Below are 23,151 nucleotides of genomic sequence, written 5' to 3' on the forward strand. Positions count from 1 at the left end.
GAGGTGGTCCATATCCCTTCCTGCAGCTGCCTCACTCTGCGTGCGTTGTAGTCTTTTAAGCCAGCTTTTGCCTGTCAGTATCTCTGTCACTGGTGTCAGGCTGAAGCATTTTACATTGTGTTTGTCACAGGCGGCGAATACATATGTGGTCATTGACAGTAGCTCAGCAGAAACACAATAACTTGTTAAGCCACAGTAACTCAATCCTGTGTCTGAGCTGCAGCTGGAAGGAGCTGTTTGGGCTGTTAACCCTTTTATGGCTGCTGCACGCTAGGTTTATGCATCTTTTCATGCGTTAGTACGTGAGAAGTCACCATATATGATTTGTGTGGCTATGTCAGATAGGAAGATTGTTTGAAGGGTAAATGAGAGCATTTCCTTGATTTATAGCTCTGAGGGTGTGCTGCTGAACGGTATGTGAGATGTAGAGAAGTGTTTTCAAAATACCACATCCCACTTCCAGAAGTACATTAGGTGTATAGGATCCTGTCTTCATTTGACTTCTACAAATAGAATGCAACATGTTTTGGAAATGTTACCTGTAGTTCTACTGAGGTTATGTGTTTTATCAAACTATATTTTTTTGCTGAAATTATTTGTTGTAGAGAAAGGTTCTAGTAATAGGTAGTGGGTCTTGAAAGCAACAGAAAAGATTAGGATAGGATATGTGTTTGGATGCTATTGAGAAAAAGATGGGTCACAGGAAAAAAAAAAAGTGCATTGCTTGATACGATACTTCTGTTGCCTGTCCTCTGGCTGCTTGTGTGCAAAGGTTGTGTTTTTACAGAAACACAGCTAAGGGAAGTTGATGTAGTTGTGCAGTGATTTAACTGGAGAGCATGGTGTTCAGGTAGCGGAAGAGAGCAAACGGGATTGATATGGGATACCTAAAAGGAAATATATCTAACTTCCCTTCATTCTGTGTGAGTTTTTCTTTTCCCTTTCCCTCATCAGGAAGTTTGTAGAAACTTTAGTGCTCCACTAAATTGTTCAGATGGTGACCTGTGCCTCTCCTCATCTCTGGTTTCACTGCCAGATCATGGTGCTGAGTGACATTTTATCTTTTGTCACAAATTCACACCAGTTGTTTAACCAGACCCATCCTGTGCTGCGACTTTGGGGCGCTCTTGTGGGAATTGTTTTATTCATAATAACTGTAAGCTGATTGCTGTGATAGTTGTGTTGATTTGGAAGATTTTTTTGTGTGTGTGATGGGGAGTAAAGATAATGCTGTTTCAGATAGGGAGAAATGCAGAGGGAGGTGCAGAAATGGTAAAGGATTAGAGTAGGATATATCAGAAGTAGCCTGCTTAGCAGGGTTGGTAGAGCATTAGAGGAGTGATGGAAGGAACAGCACATTCATTTCTTGTACATCAGTACAGAACTCCTAGGATGTGCTATAGAAAAGACTGCTTTAAAACTGGGTGAAAACATGATGCTGAAATACAGTGAGGGTATTTAAAACTTCACAAAAATATGAAGAAAATACAAAGGTGAAAAACATGAGAGAAAGCATGGAAGGACAGGTAAATAGAAAGAAAGAAAGAACATCCATCTGACGGTTTGTTGCCATATATATGAACATTTGGATTGAAATGAAAAAAAATCACTGAGAAAATTTTATAGATTTGTGTGGAAGAGTGAAAAGGAAACAAGAAATATTAATGCAATTATAGTAGCCATATTGAAAGGATGAAACATTGATCATGAAGAATTTCACATAACTTAGTATTGACTGGTCCATATAATATAAAACAGAAATAATTGTTCTTGAGCAGGTTCGACTTATAATAGTGAGAGCGACTGAAGATTGCGTTCAGAAGGATAAGTTGAAGAAGCTGGGTTTATTCACAGGAACAAAAGAAAATTGTGGTGACCTAATTCCAGCTTTTGTTGTGCAGAATATACCAGTATTGATAGCAGGACAAATTACTCTCACTGTCAGACATGAAAGCAGGATTCACGTGATGCTGCTGTGCTGCACTACTCTTGCTTTCAAAGAGGTCTTAAATACCTAGGGGACGGGTGATGTATTGGTCCAAAGAACATTATGGCTTATCATTTTCTGGGAAACTGCTGTGACTCTTCTTGGGACTGTGTGCCATGCTTTCTGTACTAGCATGTGATAAGACCATTCCTTGAAATGCAGTGTCCTCCCATTTTTCTGCCTGTTTCATCCCACATGGACCTGTGTGTGCCATGAAACTTGTACCTCATATGATATATTCCTACACTGAAGTCTTTGTTTAGGTTTTTTTGGTCACTATTTGAGGGTGAAGCCCTCCACAGTTTTTCAGGTGTTTAAGAACATTAAGTGCTTTTTCAGAGTTAATCTAGAAGACGGCAACAATGTCAAAGTGCTTTATGCGTTTTAGTAGAAGAAGAGCGGGGTAATCAGAGGCAAGGACTACCACCAAACTGACAGGGTGAGGAAGCTAACAGTTACTTGTGTGATTTTTCTTTTTTTGCAAAGATAGTGCTTTCATTTTTACATTTCTGACATAATCCCATGTGGGACATGTAAAATATTAATCCTTCTGCAAGAGGGTTTCTCTTGAAGTCCCTGTATGGATAAAAGATGGGAATCAGCAGCGTAGGCCTCCCTCCCTGCTTCATTGATGTTTGAGGCCTTATTTGCAGTAGAAATACATCCTGTCCTTGTAGGACGATGAGCTACCTGAAAAGACTGGTTTTTATGTCAATGGACCAGGTGATAACTTTGCCCCAAATTCCTTTATGTGAACAATGAATGTGGTGTTTCACTGACAAACATGGGCAGACTGGCTCCCTCCACCACTCCTTGCTGCATAAGCTCTCTTTTATCTTTATTCACAAACCCTTGGAGGATAAAGGCTTTGCACACTTTCAGCTGCTCTCTAATTATTACTCATTTGCTAGCAATGGTTAGTGGTTGTCGTGGTTTAACCCCAGCTGGCAACTAGGCCCCACACAGCCGCTTGCTCACTCCCCCCGAGTGGGATGGGGGAGACAGTCAGAAGAGTAAAAGTGAGAAAACTTGTGGGTTGAGATAAAGACAGTTTAATAGGTACAGCAAAAACAACGCCGCCCGCAAGCAAAGCGAAACAAGGAATTCGTTCACTCCTTCCCATCAGCAGGCAGGTGTTCAGCCATCTCCAGGAAAGCAGGGCTCAATCACACCTAACAGTTACTTGGGAAGACAAACACCATCACTCCAAACGTCCCCCTCTTCCTCCTTCTTCCCCCAGCTTTATATGCTGATCCATGACATCATATGCTGTGGGATATCCCTTTGGTCAGTTGGGGTCAGCTGTCCTGGCTGTGTCCCCTCCCAGCTTCTTGTGCACCCCCAGCCTGCTTGCTGGTGGGGTGGGGTGAGGAGCAGAAAAGGCCTTGACCCTGTGTAAGCACTGCTCAGCAGTAAGGAAAACATCCCTGTGGTATCAACACTGTTACCAGCACAACTTCAAAACATAGCCCCATAGCAGCCACTGTGAAGAAAATTAACTCTACCCCAGCCAAAAACAGCATAGTGGTTTAGATAGACATGCAAGCTGACCACTGCTTTTTAGTTTCTGTTTTCATATATAGCTCCTCAGTGTTTCTTCTTATCATCCTTTAATCTCTAAGAACTACTGTAATAGATTACATTAAGGCTTGTGAATATTTTTAATGATATCTGAAGAAAAATTAAAGAAAATGAACTAGCTGGGCTGGGGTCAGGAAGTTGAGGAAAAGCAGAAATGGTGCGTTAGGAAGATATTTTTCTCTCACATGATCTTTACATTAAAATATTTCATAGAAACATATAATATCTCAAGTTGGAAGGGACCCATAAGGATCATCAAGTCGAACTCCCTGCTCCTCACAGGGCTACCTAAAACTAAACCATATGACTGAGAGCATCATCCAGATGCTCCTTAAACTCTGACAGGCTTGGTGCCATGACCACTTCCCTGGGGAACCTGTTCCAGTGACCAACCACCCGCTCAGTGAAGAACTTTTTCCTAATGTCTAATCTGAACTTCCCCTGATGCAGCTTCATTTCATTTCCTCGCATCCTGTCACTGGTCACCAGAGAGGAGATCAGCACCTACCCCTCCACTGCCCTCCTTGAGGAAGTCATAGACTGTGGCAAGGTCATCCCTCAGCCTTCTTTTCTCCAAGCTGAACAAACCAAGTGACCTCAGTTGCTCCTCAGAAGTCTTGCCCTCGAGTCCTTTCACCGTCTTGGTCGCCCTTCTCTGGACACACTGTAATAGTTTGATGTCCTCCTTATATTGAGGCACCCAAAACTACACACAGTACAGGAGTACTAGAGAGGAGAAAGGTCATCTGCTTCACTGAGGGAAGGCAGAGTGGATAGTGGGCACCCCCACAACTGTCGAAGACTGTATCATATGCAGGCTCATCCCACTGTAAAGTATGACTACATTTTAAGTGTTAAAAACTAGCATCATGTCTAGATACATTCTACATCATAGAACAGTTAATGGAGAGGTTTAGCTGGAAAGCCCGCATGGTACACATTAATGTACTCAAGTATATCTGTAGAAAGGCATGTTGTTCTCATTAGAATTATTTGCGAACATTTTAGCTACAAATGATTTGAAAAATATTAGCATTTATTTTGATGATACAATTCTAATGAAGCAAAGTAAACGGTATGAATCCCGTTCTGCACTTAATAGCTCCTGTCTGTCAGACTGGAAGCTCACAATGTGCTCATCTGTTCCTTTAAGGAACTATTTTCTCTATGCCTTTTAAAGACGTTCTCCAGAACATCTTCATTTTTCACTCTGCAGAGTCCTGAGGCCATTATGCTTTACTGGGGTAACCAAGTCTGCTAGACCCTTTTTACTTATTCTTCTATGGTACAAATTATACTGTTCTTCCTATGCTGCTGCTGTACTTCGATACAGTCAACAGCAAGTGTTGACTTCTTCTGTCAGGCACTGCATCTCTGTATCTGTCTTCCCTTCTTTGTTTTTTCCTCCATGCTCCGTTATTTTCTGTAAATGCTATTTATTATGTACTGTGTTCAGCATTCTGCCAGATCCATCTCACTGCATTTAATTACACTCTGTTGAAGAGTAGCTGAGCAGTTAACAGAAGTTGCATGCTCACAGAGCCTTGCTATAGGTTTTTTTTTTTCTCCAGAATGAATGTTGAATCATTGAATATCAGCTGAGTTTGAAATTTACCTGAATATGTTTTACTATTCCAAAGAGATTACACAATGGCCCTGATTAGCAGCAGCATTTTGTAATACCACTTAAGGCTTTATCACAGTGGAGTACTGCCAGTAATAGTCTTTAATTCACTTATATGTACCAATTTATCTCCATCAGGTTTCTATTAATTTCTTTGCTGTTTTACTTTGTCCCTATCCCCTATATAATAAGACATGATTTCCACATTTATGTAGCCAAAATAAAATTTAAAAAAAAATTAAATCTTCAGCACATTAACTGTGGTCCTTTGATTTCAGACAACTGTGCCATCTCTCCATTTATGTTCACATTTAATCCACTTTTCACAAGTTAATGTATTTAGGAGAATCTAGGTGGGTCAAGTGACCAAGGGGCAGTAACAATTTTACTGGCTAATTTAGATAAAAAGTTTCAGGATTGGGTTAGTTATATCAACTGCAAAGTGGAGGGTAGGTATAGAATTAAAACTGTATGTGTTCACGCATGCGTACACACACACGCATATACACGCTTGTGAAAAGCCACACTATATACAGCATTAATTTTTTTCATCAGAATGATGACCAACCTTGGTTATAAAGGTGACTGCCAGAGATAAAGAACAAAATCGCTGCATGCACCATTTTGTTTTATCTGGCACCGGTTTCACAGTGTACTGGAAGATCTAAATGGTTGGGTTCGGGCTTGGTGCTCCAAATTTGTGAGATGAATCAGTGTCTGTGGTTGCTGTTGAAGCAGATCCAACTGTATATTTGTTCTTTCTTTTTCATTGTTAGGATTGGTGCAAAGCATCAGGAGTTACGGCAAAAGCAACTGAGAGGCCTGAGTGATTATTCTGCTGGAGGACCTGACATTGATGATGATGAGATGGATCCAAATTATGCCAGAGTAAACCACTTCCGAGAGGGTTATCCAGCAGCAAGCATCTACAGGCCATCATCACCAGCAGTAGCAGAAACCTTTGTATATCCACGTGATTCTCCTTCAGCACCAATGGAGAGAGAGCACTTGGAAGGACTGTATGCAAAAATAAACAAGCAGCACTACCCACAGACTCCTGGTGACAGGTAATATTGCCACCTGGCATTACAAGCAACGATAGCTTGGTGGGGAGGAAGCCTGGGGCTAGGCAGGGGGGCTGTTCAGATACCCCAAACCCCTGTATTTACTGACTAGAAAGCCATGGATTTCCTCTTGACCAAAACGATGATTTGCTGCAGCAGTACCCCCAAAGCATCTGAGCAAGGCAGCAGTCAAACAGAAATCATTAAAGAAAAGTCCATATTTCACAAACAGAATGAATGAACTGACTCCAGTCCAATTCCAGCACTGCTGAGAGAGTGTTTTTCCTTCTTTCAGTCGGGAAAAGTTCTTACCCTGCAGCAAAAATAATCTCTGTTTTCAGATCCCTTTCGATCCTGCTGATCATCAAGTGCCTATTAGTAACAGGTTTTGTATGATAGCATGATATATTGCATATGTTTATGGTTTAGTTTTCCCCAGCTGTGTGGTGTTACACACTTTCAATTAGGTTGGGGAGAGGGAATGACTGGGAATCATGGCATTTTTATGCAGACTCTGAAGTGTGGCTTCACAAGACTGATGGCCTTTCGCAGCCTTTCCAATAACCAAGTGGGAAGGAAAGAGCAATTTTTAATCCTTACTGTCAAGCTTCCAGGTTGATAGCATTAAAGAAAGATGGTCAAGTTTTTCCCTGGGTTAAAAAGAAAGTAGAAATTCCTCTGAGTTGATGATGTACCCACCATTATGATGATTTTAAAACTGGTTGCTTCTGGAATTTGGGACTAAAAGAACCTAAGACTTCATTACTATCATGGCATTAGTATATTGATGTTGGGTTTTTCAAACCAATATATGAGTGTGTAGGCAAGATATACAAGTCTGTGTGAAAAGAAGAGCTGACAGACTAAGACATGGGGGACTTGAGGAACTGTTCATGCTTTGATTTCATATTACTATGTGTAGTGTCTCCCCATAGCCTCAATGTGTGCTATGTGATACCACACTTGTTAATTTTGGAGAAATACGTGAGCACAGATATAGGAGTGTTTTCAGTTTGTGGCATCATAGTACTTTAAAAACATCTACTGAGTCATGGTTATAAATAGTAATAAAACACTTCTGACAAATCTGTTTGTAGCAGGGAATGGGCTAAGTATCTCTCTTTTTCATCTAAATACAGTATGGTGGAGATCTTTCCAAACATAATGACGCTGCTATTTTTTTTCTTCCATATTATTAACTTTTCCCCTATTGCATAAGAGTGAAGAGGGTGAAATAAGAAGTAGTGATCACAGCTTTTTGCCATCTAGCAGTTTTTGCTTTACTGAAAAGTCTTGAGGCACTTGTCCCTGAAGTCGCGCAAACATTTGTATACAGCGAAGGGATCAGAAACTTGAGTTCTTACTAACTCAGTAAACCAAGATCTGAGAATTCCCAGCGCGAGAGACTCTAAACTCAGGTTCATGTATTTTTCAAATATAAATATATACAAATGTAATTCAATTGGAGTAAGACATTGTCGTAAAGGTTGCTTCATAATTTCAGTTTTAAGAGGACTTTATAGCTTTACATTTTAAAAATGTCATCAGTTTTGAAGTGTGGTCTATACATTGTTTTTCCATGCAGCAAAAAGACGTGCTCAAGTCTTTCCCTCTGGCCTCTTTTATTTGATTGCTTGTATTGTGGTTGTAACTGCACTGAACAAACTCTTAACTCGCTATGTGGACAAGATTGAAGTCCCAAACTGGTTTGGATTTGGTGTTGGGATCCTGGATTTTAGTGTGGATTTAGCTGTAATTGCATGATAGCATGATAACTCAGTGAAAAACTAAACCCAAAACGTCTAACAGGCAAGAAAAGTTACCTCATATCTGAGCCTGTGATCAGAAGTCACGCTGAGAGGCTGTTCCATCTGTGTTGATTCTGTACTGAAAGACAGTCCACAACAACTTCGCTTTGTTGAATTTCTCAGGCTTGTAGAGGCTGTTTAACCAGATTAGGAAAAAATAGGAAATGTGGGATTCTTATTAGGCTGCCTTTGTTCTTTCTTTAAATCTTTCTTTCCTTTGCCTCAAAGACAAAAAGATTGTTGTTATTCGCCAGCAGAAGCGTGCCAAACGTGAATAATTTTATGTGAATTTATGCAATGGGTCGTGAGGTCTCAGCCAGCAGTTGTTGAATATAGTGGCAACTTCAGGCAAGGAAATCTGTCTGTGCTAGAGGGAGAGTATTGAAAGGAGAAAGAGATGTGGAAAGAAAAATCCCTGGATAACATGTTAATTACAAAACCAAATCTGCTTTCAAGGGTCAAGTATGAAAACTACCTTGTCTGCTTCAAAATGATGGGAAAGGGCTAGAATGGATGCTTATTAGCCAAACCAAAGTTATTTTGTGTTTGCAGGGCTGAACATTTATCAACACATTTGTCATGTAATAGCTCATGCTTTGGTCTTGCTAACGCACACATGCTCTCTCTCAAAGTTTTGCTATTAATTTTACTTTAGATGGATGGCTTTTTCTCCCACCTCTGACTCTCAACTTGTAACATAGTGTGTGGAGACTTGATCAGTGACTAAAGTAAATGGGTTTTGGGGTAGAAAGGGGATTTGAACACAGAGAGAATAGATTATTTCATTTCCGTCTGGGAATTCCAGTTATGTGTCATTATGATAGAGAATTAGAACTCATCATCTGAAACAAGAAGTTCATTTTTATTTTATTTTATTTTTGCAGAAGAATGTATTAACATAATTAATGCCTTTTAAAATCTGGAGGCTATTTGTAAAGTAAGAAGCTTAGTGGTCAGATAAGTGCTGTTCACGGTTTGCGTACGCTTACCTTCCCTTTTCTCATCACCAGAATCCATCAAGTGTTCGGGTTCATTCTTCTCAGTAGATTCACAGTTTAAACTGAGAATCTCCCTCAGTATGCAGAAAAGCAATAGGCTGCACATGTATGAAGTCTGTTGCTTTAATCATTATGAAGTATGTTTTCTGCCTTCAAACACTGCTGCTCAGGGCACACACAGACCTGCTTCACATTGCTGTTTGCATACTAACGTCCCCTTTACCTACGCTTGCATCTGGCATCTCAGGGGTTTTTTGTTTTGGGTTTTCTGGGGGTTTGCTTTCTGTCTTATTTGCAACTGTTGTGTAACGTTCTTCTGCACTGCTTCACAATTGTTGATTTTCATTTTGACAATGACTATATTCAGTGAAATAGATGTAATTTTTTGTACATATTTTGCTGAAAGCTTTGGGATTCTTAACTAAGGGAGGTGCTATATAAATGTAAATTGTTCTTATTAATGAGTATAGCAAAAGCATTAGCATGATCAGTGTGTTCTGTGAATGTTAAGTTAAAGAGAGTGAAAAAAAATTAGCTGGCAAAATCACACATTTCTTTGTAAATCAAGCATTTTTCTGTTTATTTCTAATTAGCCACAGTTTTCTGTAATGCAAATGGCATCCCAAAGGATGGTGCAGCCTGCACAGCCACCTTGTGCAGCTGGGGAACTCGCAGGGTCTTTGCCTGAGACGCTGTACATCTCCCCAGCCTGTGGCAGAGGCTGAGTGATCTGGGGCCCATATGTTCCTGAAACAAGTGGTAAGTCACATCTCTCTGAGTTTAGTCACCAAGGCTGTACCATGACAGTGCTAAGTTGCACCATGGCAGAGCCTAGGTGTCAGACCAAAGCCAAAAGAGCATATGCACAACGCTATTATCACTTAAATGTCAGGCATGTCACATGGTGCAACCCCTTCTCACGTTTCGAATAAGCAATTTCCTCTTTTTTCCTCCCTTGAACATGGTGCTGTCAAGTATATCCAAACACCCTGAGTACATCTCCGGAAAGATTCTAGAGACTTTGCTCAACTTATTTCCTCAGCCCAGAACTATGAAATGTTTAAAGTCTGATGCCAAACTCATCGCCAAGTATCATTCTTCATTTATTTATGTGTCTTATCTTGGGGAATTTCAAAGTGCTGGTCTGACAAAAATGAATACAGTTTTCCTTTGTTTAGCAAGGATAGATTCAGAGCTGTATCTTGTTGCAGATTTAAAAAAAATACTATTAAAAAACCCAACACTGTTTTATTACAGAGGCATAGAGTCCAAAGCCCCAGTCTGATCCAGCTTTCCATTTTTGGTGATGCTATGTTGGGTCCCACTGTGCAGGATCTTATACTCTACAGTGTTAATTAATTAATTGAAAAATGGATCTTCCTTATTTCAGGGTGAAAGTTTCCTTATGGAAACTTGCACTCTTCCGGAATGTTCAATCTAGCAGCATACAAAGCTGAAAATGGGGAAATGAAACCCATACCTCTGCGCAACCCTAACTCTGCCCGTCGTGTCCCACCCTCAGAATTGGTGAGAGTTGTGAGAGAGAGGGGCAAGACATTGAGCAGTCTGCCTCTGCCTGGAAAGGATCAAAGGAAAAAATTGCTCTGTGTGTCATGAGAAACCAAATGGCAATTGTAATCTGTAAGCCTGAGAGGAGAGTAAAATGGGTCTGGAGTTTTGAAATTTAGCAAAGGGAACATTTTTTTACTAAAAAGCAGGCTAAATGCTTGTCTTTTGGGCAGGTATAGGTCATTCCCATCCTGCTCAATCCGAGGCCATAGGAATCCAGAGCTGCACAGAAAAGGGTTTGTTCAAAAAGGGCAAGTTAAGGTTGCCCAGCTATGTTACTGAACTCTAAATTTCTAGTCAGCCAGAAACTGAAGTTTTCTTGTTCTCAATACAAAGTGCAGTTGGCATTGCTCACTGCGCATCCATCTACAACACCTTTTATCAGTGAATCGCAAAAAAGCAATCCACTGCTCTAGGAGTGGATGGTTCTTTACTCAGGAATGGTTATTCTTTAAGATGGATAGTGTGGAGGCGAGGTACAAATTGAGTGAGGCTGTCTACATACCCTTTGCCACTATACCTTGTATTACACTGGAAAGAGGATTATGGTCATGCATTGAAATATTTTGGTTTACAAAGCATGGCAAGTATGAGCAAGCCATGCACTCTGTCTTACCTCATAGCCTCTTCTGCTTGGTGTCCTAAAATCATGTACGCTGTTTCCCTGTCCTTTACTACCTTATACCTCCTGAGACTGTCCCCCGACTCCTTTACCTCTGGAATTTATTTTTTCTGAAACATACCACGGGGTCTTCTGAACCTTTGGCTGTGATCCAGTTGCTGTTCCCCAATATGTTAAAACCAGAAACTTAATGTTTGGCAGCTTAGCGTCCTTCCTGGCTGATAGAGTTCTGACAACAGTCATGGGAGCAGGGCAGTCCAGAAACCACTTTGGCCACCAGTTCCACAGGAGTGTAGGTTGTGCCACTGGAGTTACACTCGTACTGTGTTTTTTGCTCCTGATACTATTTGCAGTTTTCTTCCTCAGAAAGGACAAATGACTACTGCATACTCACTATGCTAACTAGGGAAAACGTTGAGTACCTGGACCTTCTGGGATACATTTAAATGAGCCTTGGTTTTATATCCCACCTATATGGGGAAAAAAAAAAAATCTACTGGTAGCATTCAAGAAAAACTGCTTTACAGATAGAGTTCAAAGTGCTATTTCCCAGGAACCCCTCATCCACATCCTTCCAACTTTGGGACCTTAGCCCTATCATTCACTTCTCATGAAAACCCCAGATTTCATGGAACTCAGGTGACCCTGAGCATTTTAGAGCGTGTCTAAACAGAAGGAAGTTGTCAGACTTTAACCAGAGCAGAGCTGCTGCTGCCATGTAATGTGTGCATGCTTGTTTGAGGCCATGCATTCTTCAGCAGAAATAAATTCTGTCAGGAATAGTCACAAATCTGCCTGCGTGCATCCTGCCTGCTAGGGTTTGCATTTGGATCACCTCACTTATTGACAGATGTGTAAAATTTTATATACTGCACTCCCACAACTCCCTTGTGACTGTCCTGCTGCAGATGCTGGTGAGCCTGAGTTTTGGCAGCTGTGTTAAGCATTTGTATGCATTCAGGTTGTTTTTTTTTTTACCCCTCCAGCTCTGTCTTTTCTTATGTGATATATTATTGCATGGAATTATTTTACATTAATTCTGCCTATTTATTGGTAATGTCCCATTCTTTCAGTCATTTGGATGCAAATGCAAAAGATAGGTCCCTGGAGAAAGAGCAGGTCTGTTACTGGAAGATGAGACCATACCAGAGGATACAGAGTGAAATGCAGATGGTGTTGTCAGCCTCTTAAATGTACAAATAAAGACAAAATGAGATCGTCCATGCAGCTGGAATGAAATCATATGGCCTTGCATGTGTTCCTGCCATAGCCTATTTCCTAGTGTGAGCAAGAGATGCTAAATTCTGTCTTATGCAGGATGTTGTTTGACCAAAAGCTCACACTTGCTCCTTTAATCATCAGCAGAATAACGTGTGTATGTATTAACTTTTCTCTGCACAATATTTTTTAACAAAACACCATTTAATTTTAAATGCTACTATGTGTGTGTGGTTAATTAAGAAGCCAGAATTAACTATAAGGCTGGTAAGCTCCAAGAAAGAGAGAGGAATATCATTGCACTTCTGCTTATAGATAGCTATTAGTGAACCAGCTGATAATGTACAAAATTAAGATTTTGTAAGTGGCATTTTAAATGAATGGTTAATGGCTGAAGATTAATTAAACAGAGTTGTTCAAATGAGAAGCTGTTAAAATCTTGTTTGTAGGACAGTCACTTCCATACTTAAAGTGTAAACCCTAATAGCATGTGGTATTTCCATTTAGCAGGCAAGCAATGTAGCTAGGATATTTTCCTTGAACAAGGAAATGTGCCTTACTGGCTGTGCAGTATGGATAGATGGGTGTAGCATTATGTACTGTGTTTTCTTCTTCCTAATTAATAGTTGTCTGGTAGCAGTACAGACAGGGAAATGCATTTCCTCTGAGAATTTGGTAATCTTAAATAAAATTGCTAAATCTTATTTTAATTAAAGTGTAAGGGACATGGTTAAATCTGATGTGGTTCTATTTTCCCACTACTCTCCAGTAGTCTGTTCTATTTCATACACTTCAGGGTTTTCAAAATGCCTAGCTTTTCACTGCTCCAGGTTGTCTTCTGTCAGAATGAGTCTCCTTGGCCCCATCATTAGCCTTGCAGAGTTGCTCTAGCTAAGAAAAAAGGAAAGGTATGTTTTCAGTCAGGTTTATTCTGTACTGCAATTCTGGTTAAATGGTGAATGTTAACATAGTCCCATTTCCCTGATTGAAGAGAAACAACAAGCAGAAGGTCACTATGCTGCTCACGGCTGTGAGGCTTGTCCTTCCAGCAAGTCCTTTGCCAAGAAACTGGTTTTCTTTTGTTTTCCCTTTCTCTCAGCCCAGTTCCCAATCTTTTTGTTAACTATCTGCTGGTTTTCCCCCAGCTTCCCAACACGGTCATTTTGCCTTACCATCTCCTAGCTTCTGGATATGCAAGTAGTTCCAGCGAAAGGCCTGGTGACTTGGCTTTGTGCAAGCTTTGCAGTGTAGCCCAGTGTAAGATGACTCTACATTGCTGATCCCAGGGACCTTGCAGTCTATCCAAAACCATGCCTTTCAAAAACTCCTCTCCTAAGTTTTTTTTCCTAGCTGCTACTAATTAAATGGAAGAAAGGGATTCTTTCTTTTATTGTAGAGATAATCTTGGTTTAGTAAAACCAACCAGTAGATGAGAGTATGGGATTTTGTTGTGCTAGACTTTTAAGTCTGTACATACTAAGCATCTGTCTTTTTTGGAGGTGGAAGAGGTTGGACATGAGCAGCATAGACCAGCTCGTGTGTGTGAGCATCCGTACGTTCGGACTGCAGGGGATGACATGAGCTCACAGCAAGCTCTGTCCTGACTCTTCACTTTGCTGAGATAAATTAGTGGCTTCTAGTCAAACTATTTTTAAAACATAGCCAAAGTTTAGCGGGAGACAAAGAATCCTTTCCCAGAAATCTTAAAAGTAATGGACAAAGGGTTAAGTTTGGAGGAGAGGGGGAAAAAGGGCTATAAGCAGACTGCTTCAAAATGCTGCATAGTTCCAGTTAAGACAGCAGTGATATCTGTCTAATAAGGATGGAGAAGTAACTTTTAGATGTGACAGGGAAAATGGACATAGACTGACTGGAGCCATGAGAAATGTTTTCAGTGTCTTCCCTTCTGTTTGAGGTTATCCAAGGTCAGGGGGACCTGTGCTAACAGGTTCGGCTGAGCTACAGGTAAAGCAATCCCCAGCCCCTCCTCATTAAGCAGTGAGGAGCATAACCGAGTCCTGAGAGTCTTCAAGCGACATCCCACAGTTTCTTATACGTTCTCAAAATAACCAGTCAATTGGTTTTCTCAGTTCACCAGGAAAAACTCTTAACACCAGTTGAGATGACTGCAGCACAGGGAACCATGGGGCACACCTTGGACCTGCCAGCATTGCCAGGTTACGCTGCCACCAGGAACAATGCAGTAACTCTGGTAGGGTTTTCCAGCATGACTGCTCATGTCCAGGCAAAGTGCTTAGATCTGTATGGTACTCACAGAGCTTAACTGTGTAGTGGAAACCTTACAGTGGAAACTGTTATCATCTCTATGCATCCATATGATGTAAGGAATTCTTGCCATTTTCTGAGAAGGTTGTTTATACACTGATTTTTCTGCAGTCCCAGTTTACCTGGGGTTTACACTGGCAGATCTTTAGGATTTTTCTGCTAATCTTAATTATTCTGTCCCACTGAGGACTTAGCTCTCAACATAATAAAATATAAAATCTCTTAACGGGGCCACAGGTCTGACCTCAGAACGAGTCGATGGGAACCTTCTCATGGAGGATTCAAGCATCTAATAGCAGAATAAAACAACTGCTCCTAAAAAGAGTCCAGGACCTTGCTCCCTGCTTGTGTCGAGACACCAGTGGTGAAAGGTTACCCAACCACTTAGTAAGTAGCATTGCTAACAGCAAGCATAGGCAGAAGCATGAACCAGATCTTTCAGTTAGCAGAAAACTATAAGAATTGATGTTTCTTGAAAAGCTGAAAATCACTCAATATTGTGCTAGCAAAAATATTGGAAGGACTGACAAGATGTGATGGAAATGGCTTAATAGGCAACAGGATGCTGAATAAAAAGAGAATAATTGTGATTATTGTCTCACAGCTGTGCAGAGCATACAGTTGATGACAAACTTCTAAAATGTGCTATTTTTCAATCTATGATCACAAGTCCGCCGGCACAGACAGTAATCCAAGGGGTCATAGTAAGCCAAGAAATAGCTCATTGTTTCATCAGCTCTAGTCTTCTGATGCAGTTAAGTTGGTATATGCTCTGAACCTCTGTGACTGTCCTTACATCCCTTGCAAGGAGACCTGGCACCATATGGAGTCCGTGTGTACTGCGGCTAAGGAGCAGTTTCTCTGGCAGACCATGCAGCAGCAGAGCATTTGTTGACATTGATCAAGGTATCGGTATTGATCTTGGGATGGTCTAAGAGAATTGTGACTATTTTGTGGAGAGTGATGTTAGACTGTCATAGAAAATGAAATAAATAACTTGTCTTAAACTACACTGTGGCCTGCATCTGAGAGAAAGAGGTCTTTCATTAGGACAGAGGGACGAGAGAAAATGATGTTGCTTCAGATAACTGCTCTGGTTATCTATTTTTTTATCACTAACTTGTCCTTGATGTCTGTAGGCCATTTTTAGAAAGCAGTGGAGAATGATTGCATGAAAGATTTTATACTCTTCAGTAGCCTGCAAAACAGGTAGCTGCCTTCATTTTTTCACTCCACCAAGCTGAAGTGGAGAAAACCAAAAAACATGATAAAAAAGATGCAAGAGGAGTGAGTGTGAGATACCTCTAGAAAGTGCTAAAAATGAAATAAATGTAACATACTTGTAGAGCAATAAATGTCCTTAATTTATTTTTTCCTCCTCTTGTTTCTCTCCAATTTCCTACTTGTGTACCAGTAGGTCAGTGTGACAGTTTTGCAGTGTCACAGTCCTCTGTTGAATTTGCACTCTGGGAGGTTGTTAGCCCCTTCCCTCCAGTGACTTGGAAGCAGTGAGGAGAAACAAGAAAGAGGCAACTAATGTTTTAACATTTCAAACAACATCTTATCGTTCAGTCTTTCACTCATATTTATGGTTTAATTTCTGAATTCACTTAAAATTTTCATCTTAAATAAAATTTTTCAGCATAATAGTATCTTAGGGGCATTTCTTCTCAAACCAGTATTAGCTAGAACATGCCCATCAGCTGTGGAGTTTATCTGTTATAAACACTTCTGCCCTTAGGCTTTGATCCCTACTTAGTCCTGGATACTGTTATTACCTTGTAAATGGGAATCAACTGCAAATGATCATTATGGTATTTACATAAAATGCATGGAAAACGCTTATTTTGAGACTGGCCTGTAAATTTAGCATAGAACGTGTTTCTAATGCAAGTGTTGTACATGGCCTGGCAATTGAAAAGTAAGCAACGGTGCATCTTCAGAGGGATGAAAACATGTTCAAAACGTGGTCTGTCTGGCGGCAAGGTGGGGAGAGGGCAACTGTTTTCTATGCCTGAGTCACCATAATGCTCAGTAATTGTCTGAAAGGACAGCTTTAATTGAGCACTTGTATGCTGTAAGAGTCCCCCCTAGCCAGGGGACTTGGATTGCTTCTGCTCTGCTCTCCGGTGATGGCAGAGGAGACCTTCTGCGGCTGGAGTCCCTGCTTTACCTATCAGCAGATACTTCCATAGCGTGACACAGGGGTGTGAGGTTGTGGAGGAGGGTTGGGGAACAGCATCAGAGCAATAAACCTGTTCCTAATTGTTACTGATTGTTAGCCCACAAATTACAAGCAGACAGTCTGCAGTCCTTCACCTGAATAAGGTGTTGTTTTCTTTCTTTAACATCTCCCGCTGTCCCTGATGTGAAAAAAAACAGGAGGCAATTATTTTGTGCCTCTCTGTACAATGGCAATGTTTAAGCAGCAGCTGCTTCAGAGAGGGAGACTGAAGGGGACTGGGGGGAACGGATTGATCTTTTCCTCCTTTTCTCTGTAAATACCACTGTCGGCATCAATGGTGATGCTTTGACCTCTTTGCCACAGAGCTTGAAAAGTGTCTCGCACTTAGTGACATGTTCTGGGTCCAAAACTGAATAGGCAAAAGTCTAATTCTCTTTCTTTGAGTGCTGCTACAGATAGAGTATCAATCTAAATATGATAAGTGCTTGAGAATTCCTCCCAAAATTTAGACTTGTTAGTCTGAGTACTGGTATTTTTTTACATGTCTCTGTGGCTTCTGAAATGATTAACAGTATTCCTTCATACCTTTTCGCCTTTAATCTGCACTCTGCCCGCTATCTTATTACTATTAGCTATGGCAAATATACCAGATGTCTGAGCAGCTTCATTGTTCTGCTGTTTTTCTTTTCAAGACCCTAGTGCATAGATAGATGTTAATTTCTCTTTTGTGTTAAAACCTGCCTCTGAGGAATAAGATTACCAGTGTTCAGTCTTTGGCCGGTAGAGATACTGAAGTCTCACATCTTCTGAATGCTTTGTCTCAGTTAGTGTTTCTGCTAGCTCCATGCATTTATAGTGGAGGTCTGTTCTTCTGTAATGCCCATGAAACCTGAAATTAACATCCCCTGACTTTAGGAAAACAATTTTAACATGTTTTCTAAATGTTTTCTTTATTCCCAGGGTTGAGAAATGATATACAAAGACACCTGCTCTTCCAAGTGGGTGGAAATTGAAAATCGTGCCAAGAAAAATGCTGTTTCTCAGAAAAGATTCAAAATATGCATTGTTTAAAGTGTGGCGTAAACAAAACAGATTATGTAAGGTTTGTGGGCCCTTGTTTGGGATGAGCTCACTCACTCGTGGTCCGTAGCTTCTCTACTAACAATACTTAGTGCTTACCTCTAAAAAGCAATGTATGAACTACTGGTTTCCCCATCAACTTTGAAAAAGATAGTTAGGAAGCTACGGGCACTGGATCAGCACAGTGCCCTTCAGTTCTACATGGGAGCCACTGTTGTGCTTGAGTAACGCAGCGGTGGCTCCAGACCTTTAAGAAAACATGTTTCTTTAAAATGGGTCAGGAAACAGCTGATTGATTTCCAGGTGACAAATGTGAATGTGTGTTTACTGGGAAGAAAAGCGACAGTTCACATCTGAACTTAGATAAACACGTAAATTTGGTAGTGGATGCTTCATTTCTGTAGATGTAGGTAGTAACTTGTGATAGTCACTGTATATGATAAGATTGCAGCAGTTGCCACAGTACATAAAAGGATACAAGAACAGATGAAATCATTAATGCTTTCGTATTGTATCCTGTCTTATTTCCAGTAACATAGCATGCCTGGTACTTAATGGGGCATATCTTTGAAAGAATCAGCAGGTATGATGTTCTGGAAAACATGAATATCTACAACCTTGCATCAGAGGCCAAAGCAGTATCTTGGATCTGACATTTTTTACAGTACAAATTGTGTCATTGGTATAGCTACATAAGCTAGAAAGTGTAAATTTATGTTGCACAATCTGAAAAGCAAATGAAAGCATGTGGATTTGTATCCGCTGCTCTGAAAGAAGACTGATGTGCAAGTCCTGTTTCCATCAAAGTAAGTGGCAAAATTTCTGTTGATTGAGGTGGGAAATCGGAACTGATTCCCCTGCCTGGTTCTCCCTGAAAGAATGATGAAGTGATGTTTTCTTTTCTGTTTTATACTTATTAGTTTCACAGCCAGATTACTGTAACTTGAGCTTTTTTGCCATACTTCTGCATGACTGTTTTCTCTTAACCACTTTTATTACCTTTTGGCCTGTTCTTTGCATCATGCTATTGACAAAATGAGTTTTACATTTTTTTACCCCAAAGTTTAGAGCATATAATATGGAAGAAATCCATACAAAAAAAGTCTGAAACATTAATTGGACTAGACTACAGCATTTAAAGTAACCTATTCTATCGTCCATTTACCTCCCACATGAAATGAAAACTCTATTTTGATCTGAACTGTCACAGATAATTTCTGCACATAAAACACATCCAGAGACAGCTTTCAAATGGAGTTGTCGCTTCTTATTTAGCAGGCTGAGGACTCTCTATTGTTGTCAAACCCTCTTTGCAAAAGCATCACTAACACACTGATTTGCACAGTTGTATGTAAGAGGAGGAATGGTTGCACAGCCTCCATGAAACAAAAAATTGTATGTAGGTCCTGGAACCCTCTGCAGCTGAACCTACCTACTGCTTAGGGGAAAATTCCCTTTTTTTTTTAATACTATTTTTAAGCCAATTATCATACTGTGTGCTGGTGTGGCGAGGGGTTGTTTTCAGTGTAACGAGGTTTTAGTGTGAGTAGTGCTGATTAACATTTAAAAGCTAGTAACCAACATTCTGTTATTTTCCCTGACCTCTATGGGTCCAGAAGTTTGGCTTTACTCTCTTCACAAATTTCAGGAATTCTTAAGCAAGTGCACTGGGAATATCTCTGAACTGTGAGTACAGAACTGCTGCCTCAGACTGTATTCCAGCCAAGATGCTGAGGCAGGGCTGTAGGGCACTTGTTTCCAGACTGCTATTCTGATGGTGGCCAATGTGGCCATCTGGTGAGGCCGGCTGGAAGACCCAGCTATGGCATCGCCGAAGAAGACAGCTTAAAAGTTGAGAACAACCATTCTTCAGACTTTATTTTTATAACATTCAATTTGCCCTCAAACGTGATGTATTTTCATAAAATAAATTTGCCTCCTGGCCTCAGCTGTATTCTCCTCATAAATTTATGCTATTGGAATGTGCAGTTAAATAGTAGTAATGTATGATTTTTATTTCATTTTAGGGGCTGAAGAATTTGGTTAGTGTGATGAGTTGTCCTTTATTGCTCTCTCCACGGCTGCTCTAAACAGCAAAACACAAGCTGGCAGAGTGCTCTTCTGACCTAATTCTGGACCACAACACAGATAGCAGACTATCTGCTGATGTATCTGATAAGCATGACTTTGTCAAATGCAGATGTATGTTCAGGAGTGAAACACAGATGAGACCCAAGAGCCAGGGTCTTGCATTTTCTCCAGCTGCCTGAATCCTTTAGATATCTTCACTGCTGCAGCTGGGGTTGGGAGGCAGGACTGGAGGGAGGGAAGCTGCCTGTTGCAGTGTGGAATCTACAGAAAAACAAAACTAAAAGCTAGAGCCTAAAACATGATTGGTCAAAGCCAATTGCCTATTTTAAGGGCCGTGTCTTCTGTAATGAAGCAGGAGATAGAGACTGGAAATCACATTCTGATTTCTAAGCTGTATGCCAGAAGATTTGAGGGTTCTTTGTTCAATGCGTCTCAAACTCCCTCCTGGAGAGGGACATGATGGGGAGGGGGTTTTTCTGTTCCCACTTTTGCCTGTATTCATGAATCAATTTTAATGGCTATCCCATGGGGAGCAGTGAATTAGATGGGGAAAAAGGGGTAATTTTGTGCATTAATGGGTAATATACTTGAATGAAGAAAAATGAGGGAAGAAAAATCTTATGGTCACTGTGCTTAAGTCAGTGATAATGCACATCCATGGGGTTTTAAACCTTGGCCATTGCAGAAAAAATACAGCAGATGGAAGCCATCTCTTCTCCTCCCAAATCTTGGTGAGTTGGCTTGCTTTTCTCTCTCCAGGTGGGACAAGTGTACAGAGCTGGACTGGATACAGCACATCCATCTCTCTCCTGCTCCAGAAATGGAGGCCATGATGCACGTTTGTGCTCGCTTGGCAAGCTTATAAAGTTAAGGACTAGAGAAGTGGATGGACGTTTATCCTACACTGGAAATAGTAATTTTGGAGCTTACGTTCTCACTGGTAGTCTGTACACACTTTTTACAGTTACCTGGCACCAAAGTAGCTTGGTCCTATTTGTGCAGCAGTTCTATCAAGTTGTTAGTTCTTTTAAATCAAAAAAATTGTATACTGTCTGTCTGTAGTGACTTTAAGCAGCAGTGAGGCTCATAAACGCTGGAATTGCCTTTGCAGCCTGTGTAGGCATGTTAAATTTGCCTTCTTCCTAAAACACCAGGTATCACTGTCAGGCATCCTGCGGACTGGTATTGTTTCCATATTATCTAGCGCTCCCCCACCTGCTTTTACTGTTTCCATCATTCTGCTGTGTGTGGGAACAGGACTGTCTTTTTATTACGCATCTGTGCAGAGCCTATTGCAAGGAGAGTTGTATCTCTGACAGGGACATTGCAGTGGTGTTTTGTCTGCAGGTGTTCCTGAGGCAGTCTTGAAAGATTTGAAGGCCATCTCAAACCTATGTGGGGGTAAGGAAGATACCTGTTGGAAGCTGGAGTGAGGCCACGCCAGCCTATATTGTTTAGCCTGGCCCTCACTACAGAATTTGGAAAGGTCTGTACTCTCATGTGTTTGCCTGACCTTTCAGAGGCAACGTACGCCTGTTCCTTCCCTGTGCTCCAAACCAGCCAGCAAATGGCCTGCTCCAATCCAAGGGTGATGTGCTTAGGTTAATATGGGTGTGTCCTTCTGAGAGCACAGTACCATCCAAAAAAAACTTCAAAGCTTGCTTTTCTGCAGGTCTGTCTTCAAAACACGAAGCAAACATGTCCCGCAGCAATGCCAATTACTGACTCTTGAGAATATCCCTAAGTAATGGTTACACCCTCATTTCAAAGGCAATATATGGGGCCATTATCTGAGCAAATACAGTGCATGTCACTGAAAATCCATTGATGATGATGAATTCTGGTTACTGTTGACTGCAGCCAGATATGGGATGGTGAGTAAGGGGTAAAACATTAGCCCTTGAGCTCTGTGGGTTTTTCTCTGTAAACAGGTCAGGGTTTCATAAGAGCTCAAGCAAAATACAAAAAAAAGAAAAGCTGGAGATGAGTCTCAGGGAAGAGGTGGGGAAATAAGGAGGCAAGGAAAGAAGAAGGAATAACAAAACTAAAAAGCATCCTTTGGGGGGAGGAGGAAATCAGATGAAAAGATTTTTAAAAGGGAAAAAATTAAGGATTTGAACATTGCCAGGAGCTTCTCTTTGCAGACTGGCGAAAAGATGCTTGTGTATAGAAGAGTTGATTCAGGTTTGAAAAAGTCCGGGAGTTACAGGGAAAGCTGAATTGCTTATTTTGAAACCTTTAAGGAGAAACACATAGGAAAACTATGGAAAAAATACACTGCTAGAAATATTCTTGATCTGCTGTGGGACGTGTTTGTGTTTGAAAACACTATCATGTAATATTGTTTTAGTGTCCTGAATGTCATTGTTAAATGGGTTTAACTTCTATGAATCTGAAACATTTTGAGATTTTCTTTTTTTAAGTAACTTCTGCTCATGTGATGCGATGCTGCTGTATGCCTCCTTCCAGTAAAACATGTAGAATTCCAGAGATGTGCTGTCTGTAGATAAAGGTTTGATAAAGTTACCCTTCATTAATACAAATACCCTTTTGTGGAAACACAGGCAGTTTCAGCTCCTCTCATTTCCATAACTTGGTGTAGGCATGATGTATTTTGTATACTTACAATGGAAACTTAGCGCTAGAAATGGAACACATTTTGATTTGCAGCATGTGGATGGCTGGTATTTCCCCTACCTGTTCCCCTGCTTGATAATACCAAATGAGTGATTTTCCCTTGCTAGCACGTGCCATCGCTGACCACGGTGAGCAGAGCCGGCGCCCTTCAATAGTCAGAAGAGGCCCCTGCAGCGGGTGTGTTAGAGGAGCTGCAGTTTGGGTCCTGCCCTGTGCTGCCCGCTGGTGCAGTGCCTCCCTCCGCTGTTCCCCCAACTTTGGCGAATATCTTGCCAACAGGGAATTTCAGGAGTGATCTGAGGCCACGGTATACACACATCCTCAGCATCAATGACACATTCTTTTATTTGTTCATCTTGTTCATGTTATGAAATAGAGGCAATGGAAGAAGAGATTTGTTT

General features: G+C 40.9%; 1 protein-coding gene across 1 annotated transcript in view; it reads left to right on the plus strand.

The window, feature by feature from the left end:
• The window catches only part of PARD3B (par-3 family cell polarity regulator beta), a 426,026-nt gene that overhangs the window by 341,328 nt on the left and 61,547 nt on the right, over window positions 1-23,151 (plus strand). Inside the window, exons 21-22 of the mRNA XM_075710482.1 lie at window positions 5,969-6,259; window positions 13,679-13,689. Coding sequence (XP_075566597.1) covers window positions 5,969-6,259; window positions 13,679-13,689 — 302 coding nt within the window. The remainder of the gene's footprint in view (window positions 1-5,968; window positions 6,260-13,678; window positions 13,690-23,151) is intronic.

The sequence above is a fragment of the Pelecanus crispus genome, chromosome 5, assembly GCF_030463565.1.
Source record: "Pelecanus crispus isolate bPelCri1 chromosome 5, bPelCri1.pri, whole genome shotgun sequence".
NCBI lineage: Eukaryota > Metazoa > Chordata > Aves > Pelecaniformes > Pelecanidae > Pelecanus > Pelecanus crispus.